The sequence below is a fragment of the Buteo buteo genome, chromosome 21, assembly GCF_964188355.1.
Source record: "Buteo buteo chromosome 21, bButBut1.hap1.1, whole genome shotgun sequence".
Taxonomy (NCBI): domain Eukaryota; kingdom Metazoa; phylum Chordata; class Aves; order Accipitriformes; family Accipitridae; genus Buteo; species Buteo buteo.
The window spans coordinates 177,662-200,448 of record NC_134191.1 but is presented as its reverse complement, the minus strand read 5'-3'; the positions used below and the strand labels follow the sequence as shown (position 1 = coordinate 200,448).

Genomic DNA, 22,787 nt, shown 5'->3' with positions numbered 1-22,787 from the left:
TGCAACCCCCCTGCCATGGGCAGGGACATCTTTCACTAGACCGGGTTGCTCAAAGCCCCATCCAACCTGACCTTGAACACTTCCAGGGATAGGGCATCCACAGTATGTCCCATATCACTTTATTCCCAAATAATTAAGTGTATATAGCCTCTTTCCAAAGCAAAACTCACATTTTACTTCATTCTGCTTTGAGAATCAATGCAAGAGCATTGATACAGATTTGGACTCATCACATAACTTGGCAGGTATGAACAACTAAACAGAGAGTGACAAAAATATTTTCTTGTTTCTCAGCCAAAAGAATTTCTGCGTAGCACCACTTTACAAATAATTGTTTTTCTAATGAATTCTATATTCCCATCTGAATGAATGGGGTTGGCTGTAATGACTGATTTTCTATATAGTAAATTAATTACATGCATTTTATAGACACAGGAAGGAGACTCTGGTTCTGTACATGCAGAGTTCAATGATTACTACAGAACTCAATCTCATTCTGAGGTTCTGTAAAATACACACAATAGGACTTACGTTTACAGGAATTATATTTGCATTATATTCAAACCTTTAACCTGTCAGTTTTGTTTGGACTGCTTGCCTTTGATCGTCTGTCTGTTCTTTGTCTGTGTCTTTATGCTTTTAATGACTGTAGTATCTAAGTGCCACCATTTGAAAAGCCTAATCCTGAAATACTTCATTCTTATCTTTCTGATGAATCCAGGCTCCTAAATTCTGCATCCAATAATTAGGCCTCTGTGCTGAGAATGGTGCTGTGCATGGATATCCATTCCCTTGAATGTCCTGTCCATAGCTGTTTCTCTTTCTAGTGCTGTGCCCTCCCTGGCATCCCAAAACCTACCTGGCTTTTACATGCATTCAGGAAAGCATCTGCTGGTACTCAGGCAGGCAGCAAGGGGTTGTGTGGTGTTATCAGGCAATATTTAGCATTCCTTTTCACAGCTGCAAGCTCTGTCCTTGGCTATGGACATTTAACTGAGTGGGCAATTCCTTTTGGCTGTAGTGCAGTAATTGGCAACCAATATCCTCATAAAATACCCTTCCTTATCTGGTAGAAACAGCCAGTTATGAACACACAAGTACACCTGCATATTTTAATTTTTTTTTATGCTGTCTAGGGAATCTGAAGGACTGCACTATTCCAGAACTACTCTGTCCTAGCAGGCAAAGAGGGGCTTGGTTTCTTGAGGTGAAGAACTGAAGCAGTAAACCTATTTTCTGAAATAGCTTTATCCAGAAGACCTTATCTCACTACACACGAAAGCTTTTCTTTTCCCAGTTAGTGCCAGTACCTGGGACAAGGAGGAGCTTAAGTTGCTTCAAGCATAGATGGAATCCAATCACTGGAGTTGGACTGAATTCCAGCTCTCTCACAAAATACCATGCTTCATGTTTGCAATTTACCTTGTGGACCACAGAAATGGGCAGAGAAAATGGAGCATAGTGGGGGTATTTCTGACAGGGACATGCCAAGTCTTTTTTCTTAGATGCAGTATTTGTGTGCATGCACTAAAAACACTGTAAGAATCATGTGAGACTACTAAGTACTGCAACCAGGAAGTCTGGAAGGTTGTCCTTAATGTAAACACACCCAGAGAGGGAAGCAAGTCAGACACGAAAAAAGGCCTACTCTTGGCACCCGGTGTTCATTTGTGTTGCTCTTACTAAAAAAGCAAAACCAGCTGTGAATAATGAGTTACATCCTTGATCAAAGTGTCTGAAGCAAGATGAAACTGCTGCTAATCTGTGCTGTGAATAAAAATTTCATATGGTCACTTTGTTCTGCTGCATCTATAGGAGTCCCTTCTAATATGCTGTGCCCTTCATCAGCTGTTGAGTATGGGCAAGGTTTATGGATTCCTTTTTACCGTCCCACACATAACTCATCTTGCATCCCTCTCCACCCACACATATACATACTCCCAAAGCATTTCTCCATCTTTATGTCTATGGATCCTTGCTCTTTTGTGTTCTGATCTGACTAAATTACTGGACAACACTGAGATTCATTGTTACATTTCACCATTTCCTTCCCCAACCAGTTCATTTGTTAGAAACCTAAACTTCACAGTTCTTTCTAGGCGCCACATCCTGCTTCAGAAAGCTTGCTCCCCTCACAGGCTCAGACTTGCTAGATTTGCTGTGGCTTGCAGAGAATGAGCCACCAGAGGGAACACAACCCCCTTGGAGAGACTCCAGGTGGGAGTGATATATATGGTCCTGAATGTAAAGGGAAGATGTTACTATAAATGTAAAATCTGTAAATGTACTGTTAATGTAAATTTGGATCTCTGTCTCCTACAATGCAGAGAAATTGGACTGGGATTTTGACTTAAACTTATCACTAGCCTTGGGTGTACTGTACATAGGGCTTAGGGTGCAGTACTGGGTACAACTGCTTTGTTGATAGAGTACAAGTGGATGGTGCTTGCCACTGTCATACAGGATGCAATGCAGAGTCCCCTTGCTGGGGACTACAGTCCCCTATTGTCTTTGGTAATTGCCCTTGACATAACTAAAATCAAACCTGTTTGCTGGCAGTGAGGCTGAACTCTGCCTCTCCTAATTCACGGAAGGAAAAAGCCAAGAAGGAATGGCTAAAACCACCTGACTACACTTTTTTGTGACCTTTCAGCATGGTTGTGCTGAAGAAGTGCCTGCTCCTTCCCAGGCTCTCTGACATTTCCTGAGTCCTGTACTAAGCATATTGAAGTTCCCAGGAAATTCCACACTGCTTCAGCCCTATTTTAGCTGTCTTGGCACCAACATGTGGCACAATGGAGGCACAGAACATCATGGGAGGGTTTCCACTGAGTAGCTTTGACAGTGATTTTACTGACCTGTGAGCAGCACACGATACTGGAAGACACGCTGCACCACTTTCAAAAGCTGGTGTTTCACACTCTGAGGGCTGCCACCAGAGCTCTGCTGTCCTCAATGAAAGGGAAAGGAAACACAAAGATCAGGGATGTGTGAGCTCAGCAGCAAACTGTCATCTCCACCTGATACGTACAATGAAAGTTTGCTACCAGTTGCATGCACAAATTCCATTGAACCATTCCCAATTTGCCCAGCTTGCCAGGGGGTATTGTCTTTGTGACTACAAAGAAGTACTGTAAACAGTTTATTTCCTATGGCATCATTCACAAATCGTTTGAACTCAGAGGGAAAAGGGAGGAAAGTGAATACCATTTAGAAGGTAAGCCATAAAGATTTTAGGGTGGCATCAGAAGGCAGAGGTATCAGATCTCAGTGAGGCTTGTCATTGTTGTTCCTTTTTTGGACTGAAAGTTTCTTCTGCCTGCAACATTTTAGTATCTTATTTCAGGACAAGGAATTGAGCAAAATACAGCAAGTATTGTGATTGAGTTGGAACTCAATGTCCAGAGAGTGTTTACAAGAAAATAAAGTGAGGTCGTGATCTGATTTAACACACACATGAAAAAACTAGCAGCATTTTTCTCTTTACCTTTACTCTTTAGATTCAACTCAATTGCATGTTGCTGCGTATCAGGCCCAGTCAGCATGGGTTTATGAAAGGCAGGTCCCGCTTGACTAACCTGATCTCCTTTTATGACAAAGTGACCCACTTAGTGGATGAGGGAAATGCTGCAGATGTTGTTTACGTGGACTTTAGCAAAGCCTTTGACATCATTTCCTACAGCATTCTCCTGGAGAAACTGGCTGCTCATGGCTTGGATGGGCATACTCTTTGCTGGGTAAAAAACTGGCTGGATGGCCAGGCCCAAAGTGTGGTGGTGAATGGAGTTAAATGCAGTTGGTGGCCCTTGACAAGTGGTGTTCCCCAGGGCTCAGTAGTGGTGCCAGTTCTGTTTAATATCTTTATCATTTATCTGAATGAAGGGATTGAGTGCACACTCAGTAAGTTTGCAGACAACACCGCATTTGGCGGGAATGTTGATCTGCTTGAGGGTAGAAAGGCTCTACCAGAGGGATCTGGACAGGCTGGATTGATGGGTCAAAGCTAGTTGTATAACATTCAGCTGAGTGCCGGGTTCTGCACTTGGGTCACAACAACCCCATACAGTGCTACAGGCTTGGGGAGAGTGGCTGGAAAGCTGCCTGGTGGAAAAGGACCTGGGGGTGCTGGTCGACAGCTGGCTGAATATGAGCCAGCAGTGTGCCCAGGTGGCCAAGAAGGCCAATAGCATTCTGGCTTTTGTCAGAAATAGTGTGGCCAGCAGGACGAGGGAAGTGATTGTCCCCCTGTACTCAGCAGTGGTAAGGCTGCACATCAAACACTGTGTTCAGTTTTGGGCCCCTCACTACAAGAAAGACATTGAGGTGCTGGAGCATGTCCAAAGAAGGGCAACGAAGCTGGTGAAGGGCCTGGAGCACAAGTCTTATGAGGAGCAGCTGAGGATAACTGGGGTTGTTTAGTCTGGAGAAAAGGAAGCACAGGAAAGGGGCTTGTACCGACGTGGGGGTTGGTCGCTTTTCCCAGGTAACAAGTGATAGGATGAGAGGAAATGGCCTTAAGTTGTGCTGGGGAGGTTTAGATTGGATATTAGGAAAAATTCCTTCACTGAAAGGGTTATCAAGCACTGGAACAGGCTGCCCAGGGAGGTGGTTTGAGTTACCATCCGTGGTGGTATTTCAAAGACGTGGCGCTTAGGGACATGGTTTAGTGGCAGTGTTAGGTTTATGGTTGGACTCGATGATCTTGAGGGTCTTTTCCAACCTAAATGATTCTATTCTGTAATGGCTCAATTAAAATAGGAAAACTTGCTGTGTATCTATTAAGTGTCACAACACTGCTGCAAAAACAATAGAAAGCCACAAAACTCAATCCTCAAAAGTCTCCACATCACCAGAGGCACCAAGAAACAGAACCTTACAGTACCTGAGAGGAGTGGCACAAAACCCAGATGGTTCCTTACAAGGTGGAAGTCCAAAATCCAGTCTAATTTCACAGGGTTTCAGTGTTCATTGATAAACATTTCTGAAGTGTTTGCCACTTGTGAAGGGACAAAATGAGAATAGGAATCTAACTGTTTAAAGGAAGGCTGGCAAGAGACAACATTTTCCAAGACGGCAGAGATGTCTCTTGTTACTGCATTACTCCTCTAACTGGCTGATTACCATCACCAAATGTGCATTCAGGGTTGTGCTGAGCATTCCCAGTCCCCCATACTCAAGTCAAAGGTGCCAGAAACAAGATGAGGCCCTAAATTCTGTGTTGTTAGACTGGAAGGCTATAGTGGTCATTGTCCTGGTTTCAGCCGGGATGGAGTTAACTGTCTTCCTAGTAGCTGGTACCGTGCTATGTTTTGAGTTCAGTATGTGAAGAATGTTGATAACACTGATGTTTTCAGTTGTTGCTCAGTAGTGTTTAGACTATGGTCGGGTATTTTTTCAGCTTCTCATGCCCAGCCAGGGCACCTGACCCAAACTGGCCAACGGTGTATTCCATACCATGTGACGTCCCATCTAGTTTAGGAACTGGGAAGGGGGGGGGCAGTGGTTTTTTTTTTTTGGCCGCTCGGGGACTGGCTGGGTGTCGGTCGGCGGGTGGTGAGCAATTGCCCTGTGCATCATTTGTACATTTCAATCCTTTTATTACTTACTGTTGTCATTTTATTAGTGTTATCATTATCATTATTAGTTTCTTCTTTTCTGTTCTATTAAACCGTTCTTATCTCAACCCAGGAGTTTTACTTCTTTTCCTGATTTTCTCCCCCATCCCACTGGATGGGGGGGGAGTGAGTGAGCGGCTGCGTGGTGCTTAATTGCTGGCTGGGGTTAAACCACGACAGTCATGCTTTAAAAAAATGCCATCGGAAAGGACTGAGACACACCTCCCCCTCATTTGTGTGTGTATGCATGCATGTAAGAGGGCAAGAAGTTACAGAGCTCACTGATTCTAGGGCAAAATCCTGCTGATCTCATCCTAGGAAAAGCCTCATCTGTTTTCTTAGAAGTAAGAGCTAAATCTCAGGGTTGATAGTTAAGACAGAAGTGTGTAGGCCTGTGGCTGGAGGGATGCTGGAAATACAGGCTTTCACTAGAAAACCTGCATTTGCCAAGTTCATGTTCAGAGCAGTGTGAGCCACCAGAGATTCCCTCAGCTGCTAACAGGAAATAATTGTGACTGCAAGGTATCTGTTTGTAAATGCTGACTTCCAAATGTCTTCTGAAATTAATTGTTATCCTTACTATTTCACATGTGCTGCAGAGAAAAACACAATCTATACCCCATAGAGCTGGCATTCTAAATAACCTTTAAGGTCCGATCACTAATTTATCCTTACAGCCCTTCTGCCACCCAAGTGTACATTGTTATTTCTCTTATCAGATAAAGATAATAAGAAACAGGGGCTCTAGACCCACAATAAAGCAGCATAGCTTTTAACCATTTTAGCTCAATAGAGTCAGTGTAGCCCAGCTGAACTTTCCCATCCACATATGGGTTTATGCTTTTGAAATTATGTGAAGTGGCCACAGTGCCAGTACTTTAAAATGTAATCAGGAATCATGGAATTTCTTTCACATGTATCTTGATGGTGTTTTTCAGTTATTCAGCACCTATGACTGAGTTAACACAACTGGAAAATACCTGTTTCTTGCTACATGGCCAGAGATTACAGGCCTAGAAGTTACAGACCATTCAGGGAGTCTAGATGAAAAGAACCCTGTTTGTGTCTTCCTGTGCAGTTCAGCATTGCCTGTCACAACATCCTCTGTAAACAGAGGAAGCAGTTAACAGGCATTTAAAAATACAGAGAAATGCAATTGTAAAAATGTTGTGGGTTGATTGCTGCCAGCAGCTAAGCACCTACCTATACAGGCTAACCCTGACTTCATCCTGACCAGACCCAGTATAAAAGAAAGGAATGAAAATGCAGTGAAAGAAGAGATGATATGAAGAGATGGTAATAATAATACTTATTAACTCTAACACATCCTCAAAGAACTTAATAAGTTAATACGTGACTGAGGAACTACTCCATTATGTGCATATATTTCAGCAAAATATAGTCACGGATCTGTAGATTCACAAACATACATTCTGTATGCACACACAGGGGTGTGTGGGTAACAGAAACAGAAATGCAACATGCACATGTGAAAACCTCACTTCTGTTTTAGCACCAGGATGTGTGAACAGAGCTATTCTCCAATTTTATCCTGTGTGAACACTGGAGGAGTTGTAGAAAAAATATCTTTGAGTAAGCCCTGTGGCACAACCATGCATTAATGCAGGTAAAAAAAACATGGGAGCCTTACCTCAAAATCCTGAATTATGGTAGCCAGCTGGGAATATTTAAGGCAGGTTTCATCTAGCAAAGCCAAATTCCTATCAAACTGCATAATGTATGCTGTGTGGTGATTCAGCCTTGACTTTCTGGAGAGAAAAACATCAGCAACTTTCTGGTGTTCCTCCCTAAGGCCACAGAAAGAGAAGCAGCAGCAAACAAACAAATAAATAAAAATTAAAGAAGAACCATACTCTTTTCTCATTGTATTAGACCCACAGTGGTGAAGGATATTGTGCAGCTAAAGCCTGGGTTAAATGGCAGGGAAGAGACAGTGCTTCATGGACATACTGGACAACAAAGTGGGCTGCTGTTCAATGGGCACCATGGGGGGCTGATCCTTTGGCTGTGCCTTTGCCAGGGCAGCACTGTGTGTCCATAGTGGGTACAATGTCTCCTTTCTGGACACAGCTTCTGCTGCTCCAAACAGACCTTCCAGCTGCTGCAGTGCTTTGAGCACTGGTTGTGGGGGATAATACGTCTTCAGTTGTAATATCATATCTTCAGCTCTCCTTCATTGCCCGCTTCTCAGCACTGCCCTACCATCATCAGTGTCAGCACCCAATTGCACAGTATTGTAATATTTATGAAGCATGTACAGGGAGAGAACAGGACAAAATCTGTGACTGCAAAAGAGTGATCATAGTTAGGAGAGGAACATGAGTTCCTGGGGATGTCAGAGCAACAGAGTGCCTGGGGGAGCTCAGGCACATGGAAGGACTTACTGGAAGGTTCAAGGGTGGTGGTCACCTGGGAACCTGTATGAGTGCAGTCATATGCCACGTGTCATTCTGTTGTGTTGACAGCATTTGCAATACAGCCCTCTTTTTTCTCCAGTGTCACAGAGTAGTTCTGGACAGAATCTTAGGGCATTTCCAGTTGTGTCCCTTTTGTCTGAGAGAACAAGCAGGATGCTGCTAGAGTAGGACTATGACTTCTTTAGGATGCAATAAGCCATTTTAGATCCCAGCCGAAAACACCGCTTCTGTTTGTGGTATGAGTGTATAAATCACTGATGAAATTTTTTAAGTCTTTCTGCCATTTGTAACAGTCCCTTGGTGGACATGAACCAATATAACATTCTCTTTAGCCTTTTCTTTCCTTGTTGTGTGCTTTGACTTGAAAGTGCAGGGCTGACAAGGAGAGCTGTGCCCTGCATTTAGGATTGTTAGTGAAAAGTTCTCCTGATCTAATCGACTTCCTTGACTGCTCAGGGGCAGTGCTGGGGTAGGATCAGCCACTGCCTCCTGGACTCCAGCAAGGTGGAGGTGTGAGGCTGCATGGTCCATCATAAGCTGTCATAGCCAGAGTAGTTCAGTCTAGGCCAGGGCCTGTGCTAGCTGCTGTAGGTTTAGTCAGCTTGGGTCTGCAGAGGTAATTTCTCTTAGACATTCTTATTCCAGCAGTTTGATACACTACGGCCTGGCAGCCTGGCTTAGGTCAGAGGTCTCCTTAACTGAATGAATTTTTGAGCTTTGTCTGTCTTAGGCATGGTCTTATTCTCTCATGGAACGACTTGCCCTATAAGGATGTTTGGCTTATGTGGAGTCCCTCAGCAGGCTGACAGCGTCTGTTTGGCTTGGAAGCCTAGCCTGTGCAGAGCCCTGCCTTAGTGCTGGGAGTAATGGGGTGTCCCTTATCTGAGAGCTACGCAGTGGCTATGTAGATTTCTGTAAGCAGATGATTCTTTAGGACCAGTTCTGATGTCTGTTGTTCCTACTTCCTATGGCATGAGTCTGTGATCTTCAGGCCACAAGTGTGAAGCTGCTTGGTGATGTCTGTGAACTAGCATCAGAGGATAATGAATATGAAGCAGGCTGTCCTTACACTGACTGACAGGGCTGTTTTGGAGTCATGGGCTGTGCACTGCATAAATGTTTCAGTATTTGGTTTCTTAGCCTGACAGCCTCTACATTTACTTCCTTCCTGCCTGGACGCAAAATCTGCCAAAGTAGTTCAGGTTCCAATCCTATCATGTCTGCTGGAATCCCAGCCTCCCTGCCAGTGGGATCAAGGAAACACCGACAAGTTCACCCACCTGCTGTGAAGGGTATGTTAAGGCTACCAAACCATGCCATTCTATACTTGCCATTTAAGGACTCTTTCTTCCAGTTGTCCCAGGATGTCTTGGTGTAATTCATAAATTTCAGGGAGTTCACTTAAGCCCTGCTTGAGTTTAACTTCTTCCTGCTCATTTTCACCTTCTTCTCCAAGCACTTTCAAGATACCTTCATAGAAATCCTGTGAACAACAATACAGAAATTGGGCAAACAGACTTAAAGTCTCTTTTCTGAAATTATCATTACAATTTCTCAACTCCTAAACTCTGCATTAGTCATAGCATATGTTTTTTTCCATCCATTAGTTCACACACATTTTCAGCTGAATTCCACAATGCTGTCAACACAAAATTGAACATTTCACCTGACCAAGCCATCAGACCCTTATGCATACAATGAGTTTGGTATCTTTTTATTTACCTTGCCTTTTTTTCCTGTTTTTCTGGATGTAGCTGGTCTCATTTTTATAGCGTTTCTTAACCAGAAACATAGTTTTTAAAAATGAAGGATGAGATTCTCCTGTCACTTCATTGGGTCCAACAGCTTGACATGAAAAACATCAATGTGTACAAGTCTTGTGCTAAAATTTGCAACACTTGTCTCCAAATGTGAACTTAAAGAGAGGAAGAAGCTATACATTTAAGCTATGGAAGAAATAATTTTCCCTATGAAACCTGAGACCTTTTTTCCTCATCTTAGAAATGGTTTTGATCCTGAAGTGATTTATAAATTATGTGGGCACAGGAGTAATTTCCTCTATATTAAAATGTAGCTAGCTCTGGTACATATTAGGGCACCTGTTTAAGAGTGCATAGCAAAATGTTTCCCCAGCTTTGACTTGGAAGTGAGGAATAAGGCCTCCATCTCAAACTGCAGTGATAATTTGTATTAGATCCCTGGGCATTAGAAAATCATCCCAGCAGCAGCCAGCAGATATTTTGTGTGCAAAACATTGCTTAAGTCTCCTTCATCCAGAGCTCTGGATGCTGAAATGTTTTCAGGTAAAAGCCCAATTCCTACAAAATCCATCTTCTCTGCTTCATGCTTGTAAAGGAGCCTTTGCTGGCACCTGGATACACTTGAGAGACCTTAGCTCCTGTGGTGCCCTGGCCCTTTGCAGATTCCTACCAGCCACTGTTTCTTTCCCCTGCCTGCTGCTGTCAGACACATCCCCTCTTCACAGGCAGTGGCTAGAGAAGCTCAGGCATTTAAAGCTGCCTGGGCTTTGTGGAGGTCTGTCCTGGTTTCAGCTGGGATAGAGTTAATTTTCTTTCTAGTAGCTGACACAGTGTTATGTTTTGGATTCAGTATGAGAAGAATGTTGATAACACATTGATGGTTTTGGCTGTTGCTAAGTAGTGTTTAGACTAAGTCAAGGATTTTTCAGCTCTTCATGCCCAGCCAGCAAGAAGGCTGGAGGGGCACAAGAACTTGGGAGGGGACACAGCCAGGACAGCTGACCCAAACTGGCCAAAGGAATACTCCATACCATGTGACATCATGCCCAGTATATAAACTAGGGGGAGTTGGTTTGGGGGTGCGGATTGCTGCTCGGGAGCTAACTGGGCATCAGTAGGCGAGTGGTGAGCAATTGCATTGTGCATCACTTGTGTTGTATATTCCAATTCTATTATTATTATTATTATTATTATTATTATTATTATTATTATTTTATTATTATTATTTTCTTCCTTTCTGTCCTATTAAACTGTTCTCATCTCAGCCCATGAGTTTTACTTTTTTTTTTCCTCATTATCTCCCCTCATTGCACTGGGTGGGGGGGAAGTGAGTGAGTGGCTGCATAGTGCTTAGCTGATGGCTGGGGTTATACCATGACAAGGTCTGAATGCAAACTGTGGCAATGGGGTGCAATGCAATGCACCACACAACAAGGCAGGAAAGCTGATGCTGTGCAGAGGTATAACTAATGCTTTGCTGCTGAGTAGCGTGAGGCAGCTTCCTAATCCAGGGATTCTGGCTGCCTTTGCCAGGAGCTAGGGCACTGTAACTAGATGGTTTATCTTCATAGTAGTATCTGTTGTTCAAAAGCAGCAGCCTTCATTCAATAAAATTAAAAGGGTATGATTTCAGCACCTGCTTCTTCAGTATTGCTACAAAGTACAAGTAATTGAAAACCTTTAGTATAGTATTCAGTGTTTGTCTGAGGATGGTCCTGCAGAACTGTTACAGGTTTAACTCTCCTCTGTATTCCCTGTAAAGAGATGACTCCGTGTGTTCCTCCATCAGGGTCAGGTTGGGCTCTTACTGTTGAATTTCCTATTTCTGCTAGTCAGGTCTTCATGGGCAAAGTATCTGAATCTCAGTTTTTCTATGAAAATAAGTGAACAATTAAAAAACCTAAGTGCATCCCAGTTTGTGATGAGAGCAGAAACTGGGCATTCATATACAATTGCTTAGAAACTAATTCTGCGAGTGCCTTTTCTAATCTTTTTCTACATCCCAATAAGCCATGAAGTGCATGGAGTTTTTATTGCAAAAGATGAGGAAAAAAGGGGTGAGAGTGAAAACTGGAGTAAATAATCAAAACAACAGCTCAGTAGAGAGGCCACATTAACTGTGAGGTTTGAAAGCTCCTGGTGACTCATTTTGGTACAGCAGCTGCAGACTAGGAGATTGCAAAGCTTCCTTCCTTATAAAAATACTGTCTGTTCTTATCTGTCCTTCCTTTCTTTTTTGTGTGTGAAGGTAAGGCTAGGGAATTGCAGCATTCTCTGCATGCCTACACATGCCAGTTTTTTCCAGTGAGTATCAAATCGAGTATTGTTTTTAAATTCAGCATTAAAAATACTTGAATGGAGGCTTTGTAGCTGAATATACTTAGATTCACTGACTTTGAAGCCAGGAGGGACCGTATTGATATGATGTGATTTAGTGTGGTCTGGTCAGTAGTCCAGACCACAAGACTTATTAAAATATAGCATTACTAGGAAAACAACCAACTTTTAGATTTAAGACAGAATCTACCACGTTATGGATACGCTAACACTACATCGTGAGAAAAAAACACAAGTCCCAAAAGGGGCTTTTGGTGATCTCATGAAGGGTCAGGTAACTCAGAACCACATACAAAGCCCAAGCATCTAGTCACAGCAGAGCTGCTGTTAAAGCCCTGGTTGCGTCCTGTCAGAGTAAGGCCATCACACCAGGAGTTGTTCTTCCAGCAGGTTCACACTGAGCTCTGCTTCAGCCCAAGATCTAGTGTGAAGGAAGGCTTTAATGTCTGACCAGTCTGGCCAGATCCATGCTGTGAATGTATTTTTTCACATGCTACTCTGCAAACAGTGAGTTATTATTAAAACCAATGTTTTTTCAAAGATATATTAAAAACATTCTCTGTCTGCCCATAGAAGGCAATCAGGAAAAAAAAATGCAGCTGCTTTAACAATTGCTGGGAAGGTGATTCTGCTGGATGAGTTAATAGAAATGGCAGCTAGCTTTTTCCACTCAGAGACCATTTCCTGGCCTCCTACCCCACTGTGTGTGATGTGGCCAAATGTGCTGTGAAAGGGAGCAGGGGCTTGATAAAAAGAAACCTCTAAGGTTGCACAGCTCATTGAAAGATGCCAAGCTGTTTCTATCAGACCCTGAGCCAGGATCGGATAGGTTGAGTATCTTCCTCTGTCAGGATCTAGTGATCATGAAACCTAATGCCAAAAAGTCAAGTTCTGTTCCCTGAACTTTTAGGGACAATATTAAGAACTTCCTCAGGGTGTACTGGGATTTACCATGGCATTTCTCATGACTCTGGCTTCTGCCTAGTTAAGTTTTATAAGTACATGGAATAATTAAGGAGGAGTCTGAAAGAATTGATTTCCATGAAACTTGCTCATGTCCAGGTATGAGCAACTCAACAGAGTATGTTTCACTGGGAATCCATATTTTACATTAGATAGTCCACTTTAGTTTGATTAAATCAAGGTAGCTGTATTGATTTGAGCATGCTGGGGATCTGGTTGATATGACTGTGGTCCTGCTGAAAGGTTCTATAAGCAACAGGAGAGCCTCTGAGCAAAGAACTTCAAAATTCCTCTCTCCTCACCAGTAGGAACTGACTCCAGGCAAGAGCAGTTTTTAGTCTCCTCAAATTCATTCCTGGCTTTTCTGTTGTAACACTGTCAACTGCAATGTACACACTGGCTCACTATGAACTGGAACAACTGGAATATCTAATAGATGCTAGCCAAAAGGAAAGTCGCACATACACTATATTTTTTTAGTAACTATGACAGATGAAGCATTTGTTTTCTGAAAAGCCATTAGAACTAGGTAAAAAAAAGATCATGATGTCAATTTGCTTTTTTATTAACTATATCCTGGGTAAAACAAGATCATAAAAATTTCTGAGAGAGTATTATTGTGTTTCCTAATTATCTAGATCTGATTTCCACAACGTGTCCTGCCCCAGTACAACAAATAATCCCAACATTGTGCTATTCCAGCTCCCGTTTTTTTCTGGTGTGTTAGTGAGCCTAGCTACATATTTCAGCCAGCATACACTCCAGAGGCCTTCCAACCAACTAAGCCAGTCAATCCTTCTTCTGGATGCTCTTCCTAACTCAAAGGAATCTGCAACCTTTCAAAGTCCTCAGTCATCGTAATTAATCCACACTGGGGAAAGGGAAAGAATCCAAAGGGTTCTTTCATCTTATTGTGCCTGGGGAAGTGAATAGCTGTAGTAAGTTCACTACTGATGTGCTTAAGTAACCTATTATGTTACAGAAATGTCATCTTTTCCAAATTAACATGGAACAGCTCTGTATTTGTCCACTTTCCACCATAGCTGAGCAACAAGATTAACACTCCTTTCCCACAGCATCTCAGTGGATTTAATTAGTCATTAATTGCCTGCCCCTTTGATTATAATGAATTCTCAGACAAATTATTTAATTCCAGTTGCCTGGATAGCCTGATTCCTAATGATTAGTAAAAAACCCGCAGCATAACAGTAATCACTATAAACATCCATTAAAAAAAAAATTATGTCACTATTGAAAATGCTGAGTGCCTGGGAAGCCATTAATCAGATGAAAAGTGCTTTTGCAGTCTCACTAACTCTAGTCAATCATGGCACCTGAAGGGCTCCATGTCTGTCACCCAAGCCCCATGTCTAAACACAGAAGGTACCAAACACTGAGTCCATATAATTCCCTGCTGGGTCAAATCTTTCTTAGAAAACAACAGCATGAACTGAAGTCATTCAGTTTAAGGCTCTGGCATGATGGCCACAGAGCTCAGTCTCATCCAGGGACATATGAGCCTACAGATCTCACTCCTGTCTTATGCCTATACTTGCACCAGTGTTTGTGTGTGCATGTGAAAGCATAACCCAAGCTGGCTAGGTGACACAGGAGGTTAGCATTTGCGCTATAAAAATACATTTTTGAAACATAAAACTTTTCATTACATTTTGGGCACCCATAAACAAGACCTTTGCAGTCATCCAATGGCCAAATCCCTAACATCCCTGAAATAAACCCTACAAATAATTAAGTGAAACAAAGAGGATCATAACCCACAGCCACAAAGGTTGGTTGGTTGGGGTTTTTTTCTTCTTTTGTTTGTGCACATCACTAACACAAGTTAAATATTTTTCCCTAAGAATGCCTCTGAAGAACTTCTGTTCTCTGCTGCAAATGGAGACTGTAACCTGGAGCCTGTTATAAGGGCACAAGACACACAGGAATGTGGGGTTAGTTTCAACAAGATCTTATGGTTTATGTGGAGCACTGCCTAACTGTCACATGCTTGGCTCTTGGAGTAGAATCTCCAGGTGATGAGGCTCAAGCTGGTTGCTGCGATGAGATGCATTAGAGGTGCTGGCAGTGCCTGCTAATGGTAAGAGGAAACAGTGATTACAGAAGAGTTTTGGAAAAAAAAAAAGATTTAGGTACCTGGCTCAGGGATACAGAAATGTAGCCCAATTTACCTGGGATCAGCAACCTGGAAAACTTTGTAGCAGGTAGTTATCTCTAGGTACTATTTCAAAGGAGTCAGCAATGCCAGCAACCAGAGGTTTTTGGTAGAGCACTTAGCAAGGAAGTTGTCTGCAGGATCCAACATCTATGTGAAATGTGATATTCTAATCCAAAGGTAAAAGGGGTAGTTAATGGGACAAGAGTTAGTTCTGGGGTTTGCTTCCAGGATTTTGTGAGCAGATGCAGAAAGAGTGAGTTTGTGTATTAAATCTCTCCAACAATGGGGCTGAATATGCTTTGGAGTCCAGCTGCAAAAACCAATTGTAGCAATCCTGTATGCATATCAACAGCCATTTTGCAAGATGGATACATCCCATACATATTGTGGTCCTTTCTGCATTTCAGCCCTGCTGCCAGTAACCTTTATCAGCCTGACAACATTTAACCTTGCAGGACCCTAGTGAAAGGAAGGAAAACTAATCTCTTGTCAGCTAAGCCACTGCTTCAGGCCAGTAGTTTACCCCGGAGAAAAAACTGCCTGTATATATATATATATATATTTGCTGTGTTGGGGGATTTCTCTTCTTTAACTTCTACTTGAAAATAATCCAGGGTATAGTGATTCAGTCTGGATCCAGAATATCTGTTTGCTTTTTCTGTGTATAACTGAATATGCCAAGTTAGATCAGTTCATCCAATGGCCTATGGATCCCTGGGGAACCAGGGACTACTGCAGCCAGTCTAGTAGGGCTAGTTAGGAAATGATAGGACTGAAATCAGTCTCTACCCTCACTGGAAAAAGGTGATGGTTCTACCACCTGCAATAGGCTGAAACCAACTGTGTAGATTAGAAAGGCGAGTAGACTGGAGGAGAGAAAGTCAAGATTTTGACTTAATGCTGTAGCTAAACAGATAGGTCTATTTGAAAGACAGCCTTTTAAAGTTTGTCAAGAAATGCTGATCAGTTGCTAGACCTCCTTCTTGGTTTTCTGTTGTTATTTGTTCATCTTCTAAAGCAGCAGTGTGTAAGAAGCTAGTCCAATTGTAATGGAAATCCTAGTTCTTGCATATTGACTACAACAGCAGGAGAATAGAAGGAGAAGGGAGTACAACACCATTATACTGGCTTTGCCAATAGTAATTTATAGTCCTACTGTTTGACCAGCAGTTGCTCTGCAGGTGGGAATGGAGGTTCCTTCTCACTGGCTCTCAGCACTGTGTTCCCAGCACCAGGCCTGCTTTCGAGCTACAAATTGTGAATTTCTAGTAGAAGATGGTGGTTGTAGAGCAAAGTCACACTTTAACAGTTCAAGAGAAATATCTGAAAGGAAAAGTATTTCTGTGACCAAAAAGTGTACATTATACTAGAAGGACCAGATTGCTAGACTCTGTGGCTGGGTTAGAAAAGCTCTGAATGCCTGCAGTCTAAGTAGTATGTTCCAGATCTTGGGTGCTGAAGCAAAGTCTCTACCTGCTCTTTGTTGCATTGTCTCACTGGAAGGAAGGAAGCTTCTGGCTGCAATAATGCACAAAGCAGAATAGAGCTCAACTGCTTTCCGCATTCTGAAGTATATTCCTGATGTTGATAATGAGGGGAAGAAATCTTAACTCAAAAGGAGTCTGATGCAGTGCTTTGAAGAAGCTAATCATCTGCTGTTCTTGCAGTCACCTGCTAGAGAAAAACTATATAAATTTATACCAACCAAAGCTCTGACCTCTAATGCTGTCATGGCTGAATCAGCTTCCCTGCTTATACATCTACTCTGTTAAAGAACAGGAAAGGACTGATTGGTGAATAAATTCATCTAGGATATTTCTACAGTTTTCAAGGAGAATTCTGGTTGGGGAGATGTGCGAGCTTCCATTAGGGAACAGAGCTGAGGAAAAAAACTAAAAATGGAGTGTACAGAGCAGATGCGTTAGTGGAAAACCACGGCCATTTTTCTGCCTCAGTCCCCAGATGGGGATACTGGCACTTCAGCTGCAGAAATCATGTCTGCACACAGCATATTTACCTTGCTCACTCCACAACTCCCACCTGGCATCCAGTCTTCTATACTTTTCAATAAATAATGAAACATACATGCATCCAAAAATCATTTTGCATGTATATCTAGAATTGTAATTGCTTCCCAAGTCAAGCTGATATTTTAATGAACTGATAATATTGGGGAGTAAGTGTATTTGACCTTTTGTGAGTGGGCCAGGGACAACAACAGGAAATTTTACTGCAGCCAAAACTTTATACAGCTGAAGTCTAGACTGATTGCATAAAATGGTGCAGGCTTTTACAACCACTTTCACTTTTTAAATGAAGGTGGATTCCACAGGTACTGCATATTGCAGTCCAAGGCTCTTTTGGACACCTAGGCATTACACTTGAGGGGAGGGTGAAGAGATCAAAGAGGGAGAAGAGAGTCTCCATATTAAAGCTGAATGCAGGCATGAGATGCTGTACAGTAAGCTGTAAGCCAATTCTGACTCATGGGTGGTTCTTGGAGGTATCTTCATTACCACCAGCAGCCTCTTTCCTAATGATGAAAGTGAAAGTGTCGCCCCTGAATTAAAAAGTGGCACATCTCCTGTAGCAGTGTGAGTGACCCTTGATCTGCACTGAGCAGTGATCTTCCCAGATTTCTCATTACTGAGCTCAGCAGAAACAATGCCAGATGAACAGCAGAAAATACTATCACAGCAGACACAATTAGTCTCTTATCCTGCCATTGCAGGGTACAATCTAGGTCAGGAACCCTGACCTCAACACACACTCACATGTAGTCAAATACACACATTCATCCAAAACACTGCAAATGAGTTTCAGAACTGGCAAGCTGTAGAGTATGCATTGCGAATACTGTATCAGTGGGGCTTGTTACCAGGGAGTTGTCCTGATGCCAAATGTGCTAGTGTGACTTCCCTCTCCTTTTAAGAGATATACAGATTACATGAAAGCTGTTTTGGCTCAACATTCCCACTGCAGAATCTCCCTGCCTGATACATAGCTATTTTCCCACTGCTGATGAAGACAACAATGAATGAATAAATAAAAAAACCCAGCCTACTGTAAGTGAGGGCAGGCTATTCTTTTGTAACAGTGCATCTTTAGGCTTTTATAAGAGCTTCAGAGGGTCTAACAGCTAGCTTTTCATTTAGCCAGCATGTTCCATTCACTAAAGCATTTAATTAGGAAAGTAATGACTTGATTGGTCCAGCAGAACTTTGAATATCATCCAAGAAATTCACAGTAGTAAAAAAGGCTGACCCAATCATTCACTGGAAGTGTAAATAATTAGAAAGATGGAGTTCTGTTTTGTCTAACATGTAATAGTGGCTCCTAAATTAGACGTTTATTTTTTGTTCTTAAGAACATGCTGCCCACAAGAATTCTGGAAGTAGAGGTTAACTAGTGAGCCTGACTTCATGATAATCTGCACTTATGTACCTTTGAGTTAGTGACTTGAGCACTAAGATGATTTTTTTTTTTATTTCCTAAGATTTATTTTGCAGTCAAAAGCCTTGGGGATGCCCAGTCCAGGGTTGGATCCCAACCTGCTCCAAAGGTTGAAGAACCAGCACGTTATATCTATTCCTATCATATTCATATCCATATCAATGCTGAGGAAGCATAAATCTGGGTCTTGGTGTTTCTAAGAATTGTGGCCCATTGTTATAAGGAAAATGCAAACTAGGAAACAGGATCAACTTTATTTGAACAGGGAGATGTTGGGGCTGGTGTTTTTTCAGTGCAGAGCTGTCCTTTTAGGTACCTTTATTCAGTAAATGCCTCGGAGGAAAGTAATAATGACTTCAAAGGGTTTTATGCACCAAAAGGTGATTTTATGTACAAAAACCAAAGACAAAATAAATGCGAACATGGTACACTATCAAGCAAATGCTTGATCCCACACAGACTGGGATCCTGAGGCAGAGTGAGTCACACTAAGTTTGATTTGTGTACATCAAGTAAAGTGATTTGAAATAGACTGGCTGAAGGGAAGTGAATAAACCAGACTCTTGGTCCTCAAAGGTGATGTGTGAAACATTAGGCTGAGAAAGCAACCTGAAGCATTTTTGTTCAGGAGCTAGCACTAAGAAAAAGATGACAAGTGCAGCCTGCATTACTGGGGAAGAAAAATAGGAGAAAAGAATGACAGTTTGAGAACTAAATGATCCTGAAGGAAATGCAAAGACTAATCAACTTTGGAAAACTAAATTATGAGTACCAGGAGATCAGGCACTTGGACTGCAAGGCCTGGCCAGTCCCATCTGCTCAGTCCAGAATGAGTTCTTAACTGCCTGCTTCAGAGAACTGCATTACCTTTGAGTAGGGCAAGTAACAGCTAACCCTTTAGATTATTATCACTACTACCACACCAACTGATACCAAGTTTGTGAGCTAACACAATGTTTCCACTCTTTCAGTTCAATAGCAGAGTGGGTGTATGGAAATGTCATCATTTTGGCAATCAATCAATTTATTAAAGTCTCCGCTGAAAGGCCAAACAGATTCTGTTATGCTGAATGAATAGCAGCTCCAGCCAAGCCTGGAAATGAGATGGGAAACTGCTCCTGCTGCAGGCTTAAGAAAAGCCTTTTTTCCTTTCTGAAAGCAGCTAGGGTGTGGTTTAGTTCCTTGCCTTTTTTACCAACATATGGGTTTATATAAGAAGATGAGACTTGAGACTTGAAGATGAGCATTTAGAAACTGTTTTCTTGATAAAGTCCGTGATGGGGAAGAGAGAGAAATGTTTGCCTGAGCTGAGATATGACTGTCAAGGAAGCCTTTGGTCCTAACTGGCCATGAATGGGGTGTTGTACCTTGAGGGCATTTTGGTGACTCTGTGGTCACTGGTGGTTGCTTGTGACATCTGCCAGTGGGACCTGTGTCAACAGCGAGTGCACAGCAAAGCACAATTTTTTACTGTTGTGACTATTCCTAACACTAGTCAAATATGCAAAAAGGAGTAATTAGATTATTGTAACTTTTTGCACTATGACAGTATTGAAAAGCCTCAGTTAGGCAATAATACTCCTGTAGTCTGAGTGACTTACATGTTGTAAAACTGGTAAGGGTTTCTCTAGATTTCTGGAATAATACACTGGGCAACAGGTGAATATAAAGGTCCAACAGTATTTGGGGTGGGAAAGGTAACAGTGCTTGGACTGTGGCTTTCTAGATGGAATATAATTGCACCAGAGAAATGTGCAGTTTATTTCTGAATGCCACTGCTGTAGGTAGCTATCATGCAGACATCAGCCTATAGCAGCAGAGATGGGGTATGCTAGGGCTATAGGCACCCGATAAAACACAGAAATGAACCCTCTGATCCTGTTCCTGTAAAGATTTTTGATCTCTTCTAAACTAAGAAGCGCCTGAACTAGCAGTCAAGTGTGAAAACAGACTGCCTGTTCCTCTCTTCTCCCTCAGGCTCTAACCCAGGCACAATTCATACATCCTCACTACTTAGAAAGCCAACTCTTAGAAACAATTAAATCTTATTTGAGAAAATTGCTTGTTGAGTCCGCTGAAAAAAGCCTCCAGTAGCCCCTAAAGGAGTGTATGCATTTGGTGATGGGGCAAGAAGGATACTTTTCCACTGCAGAAGAAAATCATTAATCAAAATTGTGCACCCCAAATCTCATCCTAAAATTGATGCAGATCTTTCTGAACTTTCTAACTTGAGACAATGGGAACTGAGACAGGGAAAGTGAAGAGTGCATGGTTACAGTGATTCTGGTATTTTACAACCTGTAAGCGGCTTAACTTTGCAAACCAATGCATTCATTCAAGGGTTTACGTTAGGCCCATCTCTTAGTTTGAAATTTTTACTCCTCTTTTGGTGCTTTAACTTTCATAATTAAGGAAATAATAAGCATATGCAAAATACTTAAAAGATCCCTCTACCCCACTGGGATGGGCAGGCAGGGAAACAAAATCCCAGCAAAATAGGATTCAGTGGAATATTCCTTTACAGGACTGAAACATATATAAAAAACAAACAAGTCTTTCCAATTAAAATTGATGACTGACAGAAGTAGAATAACTTGCCCAGTCATAGCAGTGCTATTACTGGTATCTTTTCTGTGATAACCAGCTGACCCAAACCTAATGATTAAGTATGATTAAAACAGAGCCAATTTCCCTCATGCCTTAAAACCTTAATTCCAGAACTGGTAGGCCAAGCTCCAGGTAATGTTACTTATTTTCTGTAATAAACATTTCTGCTTAGAAAGTGTCCGAGTTCCCCAACAGGAGAGCAGCGAGTAGTTACATTTTTGAGTCAAGCCAGGAAAACTCTCTTGTTTTCATTCCCTCATATCTTTGAGCCAGCTCTGGAGCACTGCAGCAGATAAAATTAGCAATCAAGCAGATTTTTTCCCTAACTAACCTATAAGCAGTAATTTTTATGAAGATTCTTTTTATTAGGGATTACCAACAGTTTGGAGTCCATCCAGCAGAAGAGCAGCATGCACTTGCATCCATAGTTTAGTTTCTAAACTAAAAAATTTTAGGACAGATATGAACCAGAATCCCTGTCCCATGTCAAAGTTGTCAACTTGGAAAAGAGAGCAAAAATGACATTTCCTGTTCCTTCCAAATGATTTCTACAGGCAGAAGATAGGATTATTGTGAAAATGCATAAATTACTCATCTACACACATAGCCTCAGAGCCAAATTCACCACATAGGGATTTACCAGAGGAAGGAGAAAAGGACAAAGTAAGTCCTGAAGGGACTTTGAAAGTCCTGAAACATCCCTTTCCTGGCCCAGCAACAGCATAGGCAAGGTAGCCTGACAGTAACATGATACTATCTATAGCAGCCATGAGGGTGTGCAGCTATTCCTGCTGTGGCTAAAGGCACTGAAGTGCGTTGCAAGATTTGGATCTATATATTGAAGATTTTTCAGGCCATGTTAGTGAGCCACTTTTATCTCCTAAAGGTATATGGAAAATACTAGGATAAAATGCAAAGAAGATGCCTCTCCTAGACACCTCCGCTAAATCCAGTACACTGTACATGCACTCTAGTACAGCCCTACATTTCCATGCTGTTGATAATGTACCAAAGTACAAATACACTTGGAAATGGAAAATTAAATACATTAAGAATATTTTAATTGGATGCATCTAATGAAGTTGCAGAGTGGCTAATACTCTCTGTGCATGGTAATTTCCTTTGTGTACATTTCTCTTCTATTTTGATTTAGAAACTGGCAGAGGCTTTTCTCTTTTTTTTCTTGATGATACTTTTGGAAATCTTAATTTCAGTAAGGAGATCTGTGGGTATTCTTAATGATCAGGAGCCCTGTAATCCGCAGGTAAAGGAACCACCCTGGCTTCTCCAGGGGACAATGGATAACTACAACTGTGTCTCACTAGTGTCAGATAATGTGTTTGGCTGTGCAGAAATCAGAGGAAAGCCAGGATAGATAAGGCAAATGGCTAGGCAGGTTATCACCGATGTATCAAAATATTGGTAGACACCAGCTAAG

The 22,787-nt window shown here is 42.0% G+C and overlaps 1 protein-coding gene across 3 annotated transcripts in view; it reads right to left on the bottom strand.

The window, feature by feature from the left end:
* The window catches only part of FGD5 (FYVE, RhoGEF and PH domain containing 5), a 112,207-nt gene that overhangs the window by 32,499 nt on the left and 56,921 nt on the right, over positions 1–22,787 (bottom strand). For 2 of the 3 annotated variants that reach the window (XM_075053163.1, XM_075053160.1), the window contains exons 6-8: positions 9,381–9,536; positions 7,267–7,419; positions 2,859–2,946 (exon numbers count right to left, since the gene is read on the bottom strand). In XM_075053163.1, coding sequence (XP_074909264.1) covers positions 2,859–2,946; positions 7,267–7,419; positions 9,381–9,536 — 397 coding nt within the window. The remainder of the gene's footprint in view (positions 1–2,858; positions 2,947–7,266; positions 7,420–9,380; positions 9,537–22,787) is intronic. The other variant, XM_075053161.1, reaches the window with a different exon arrangement.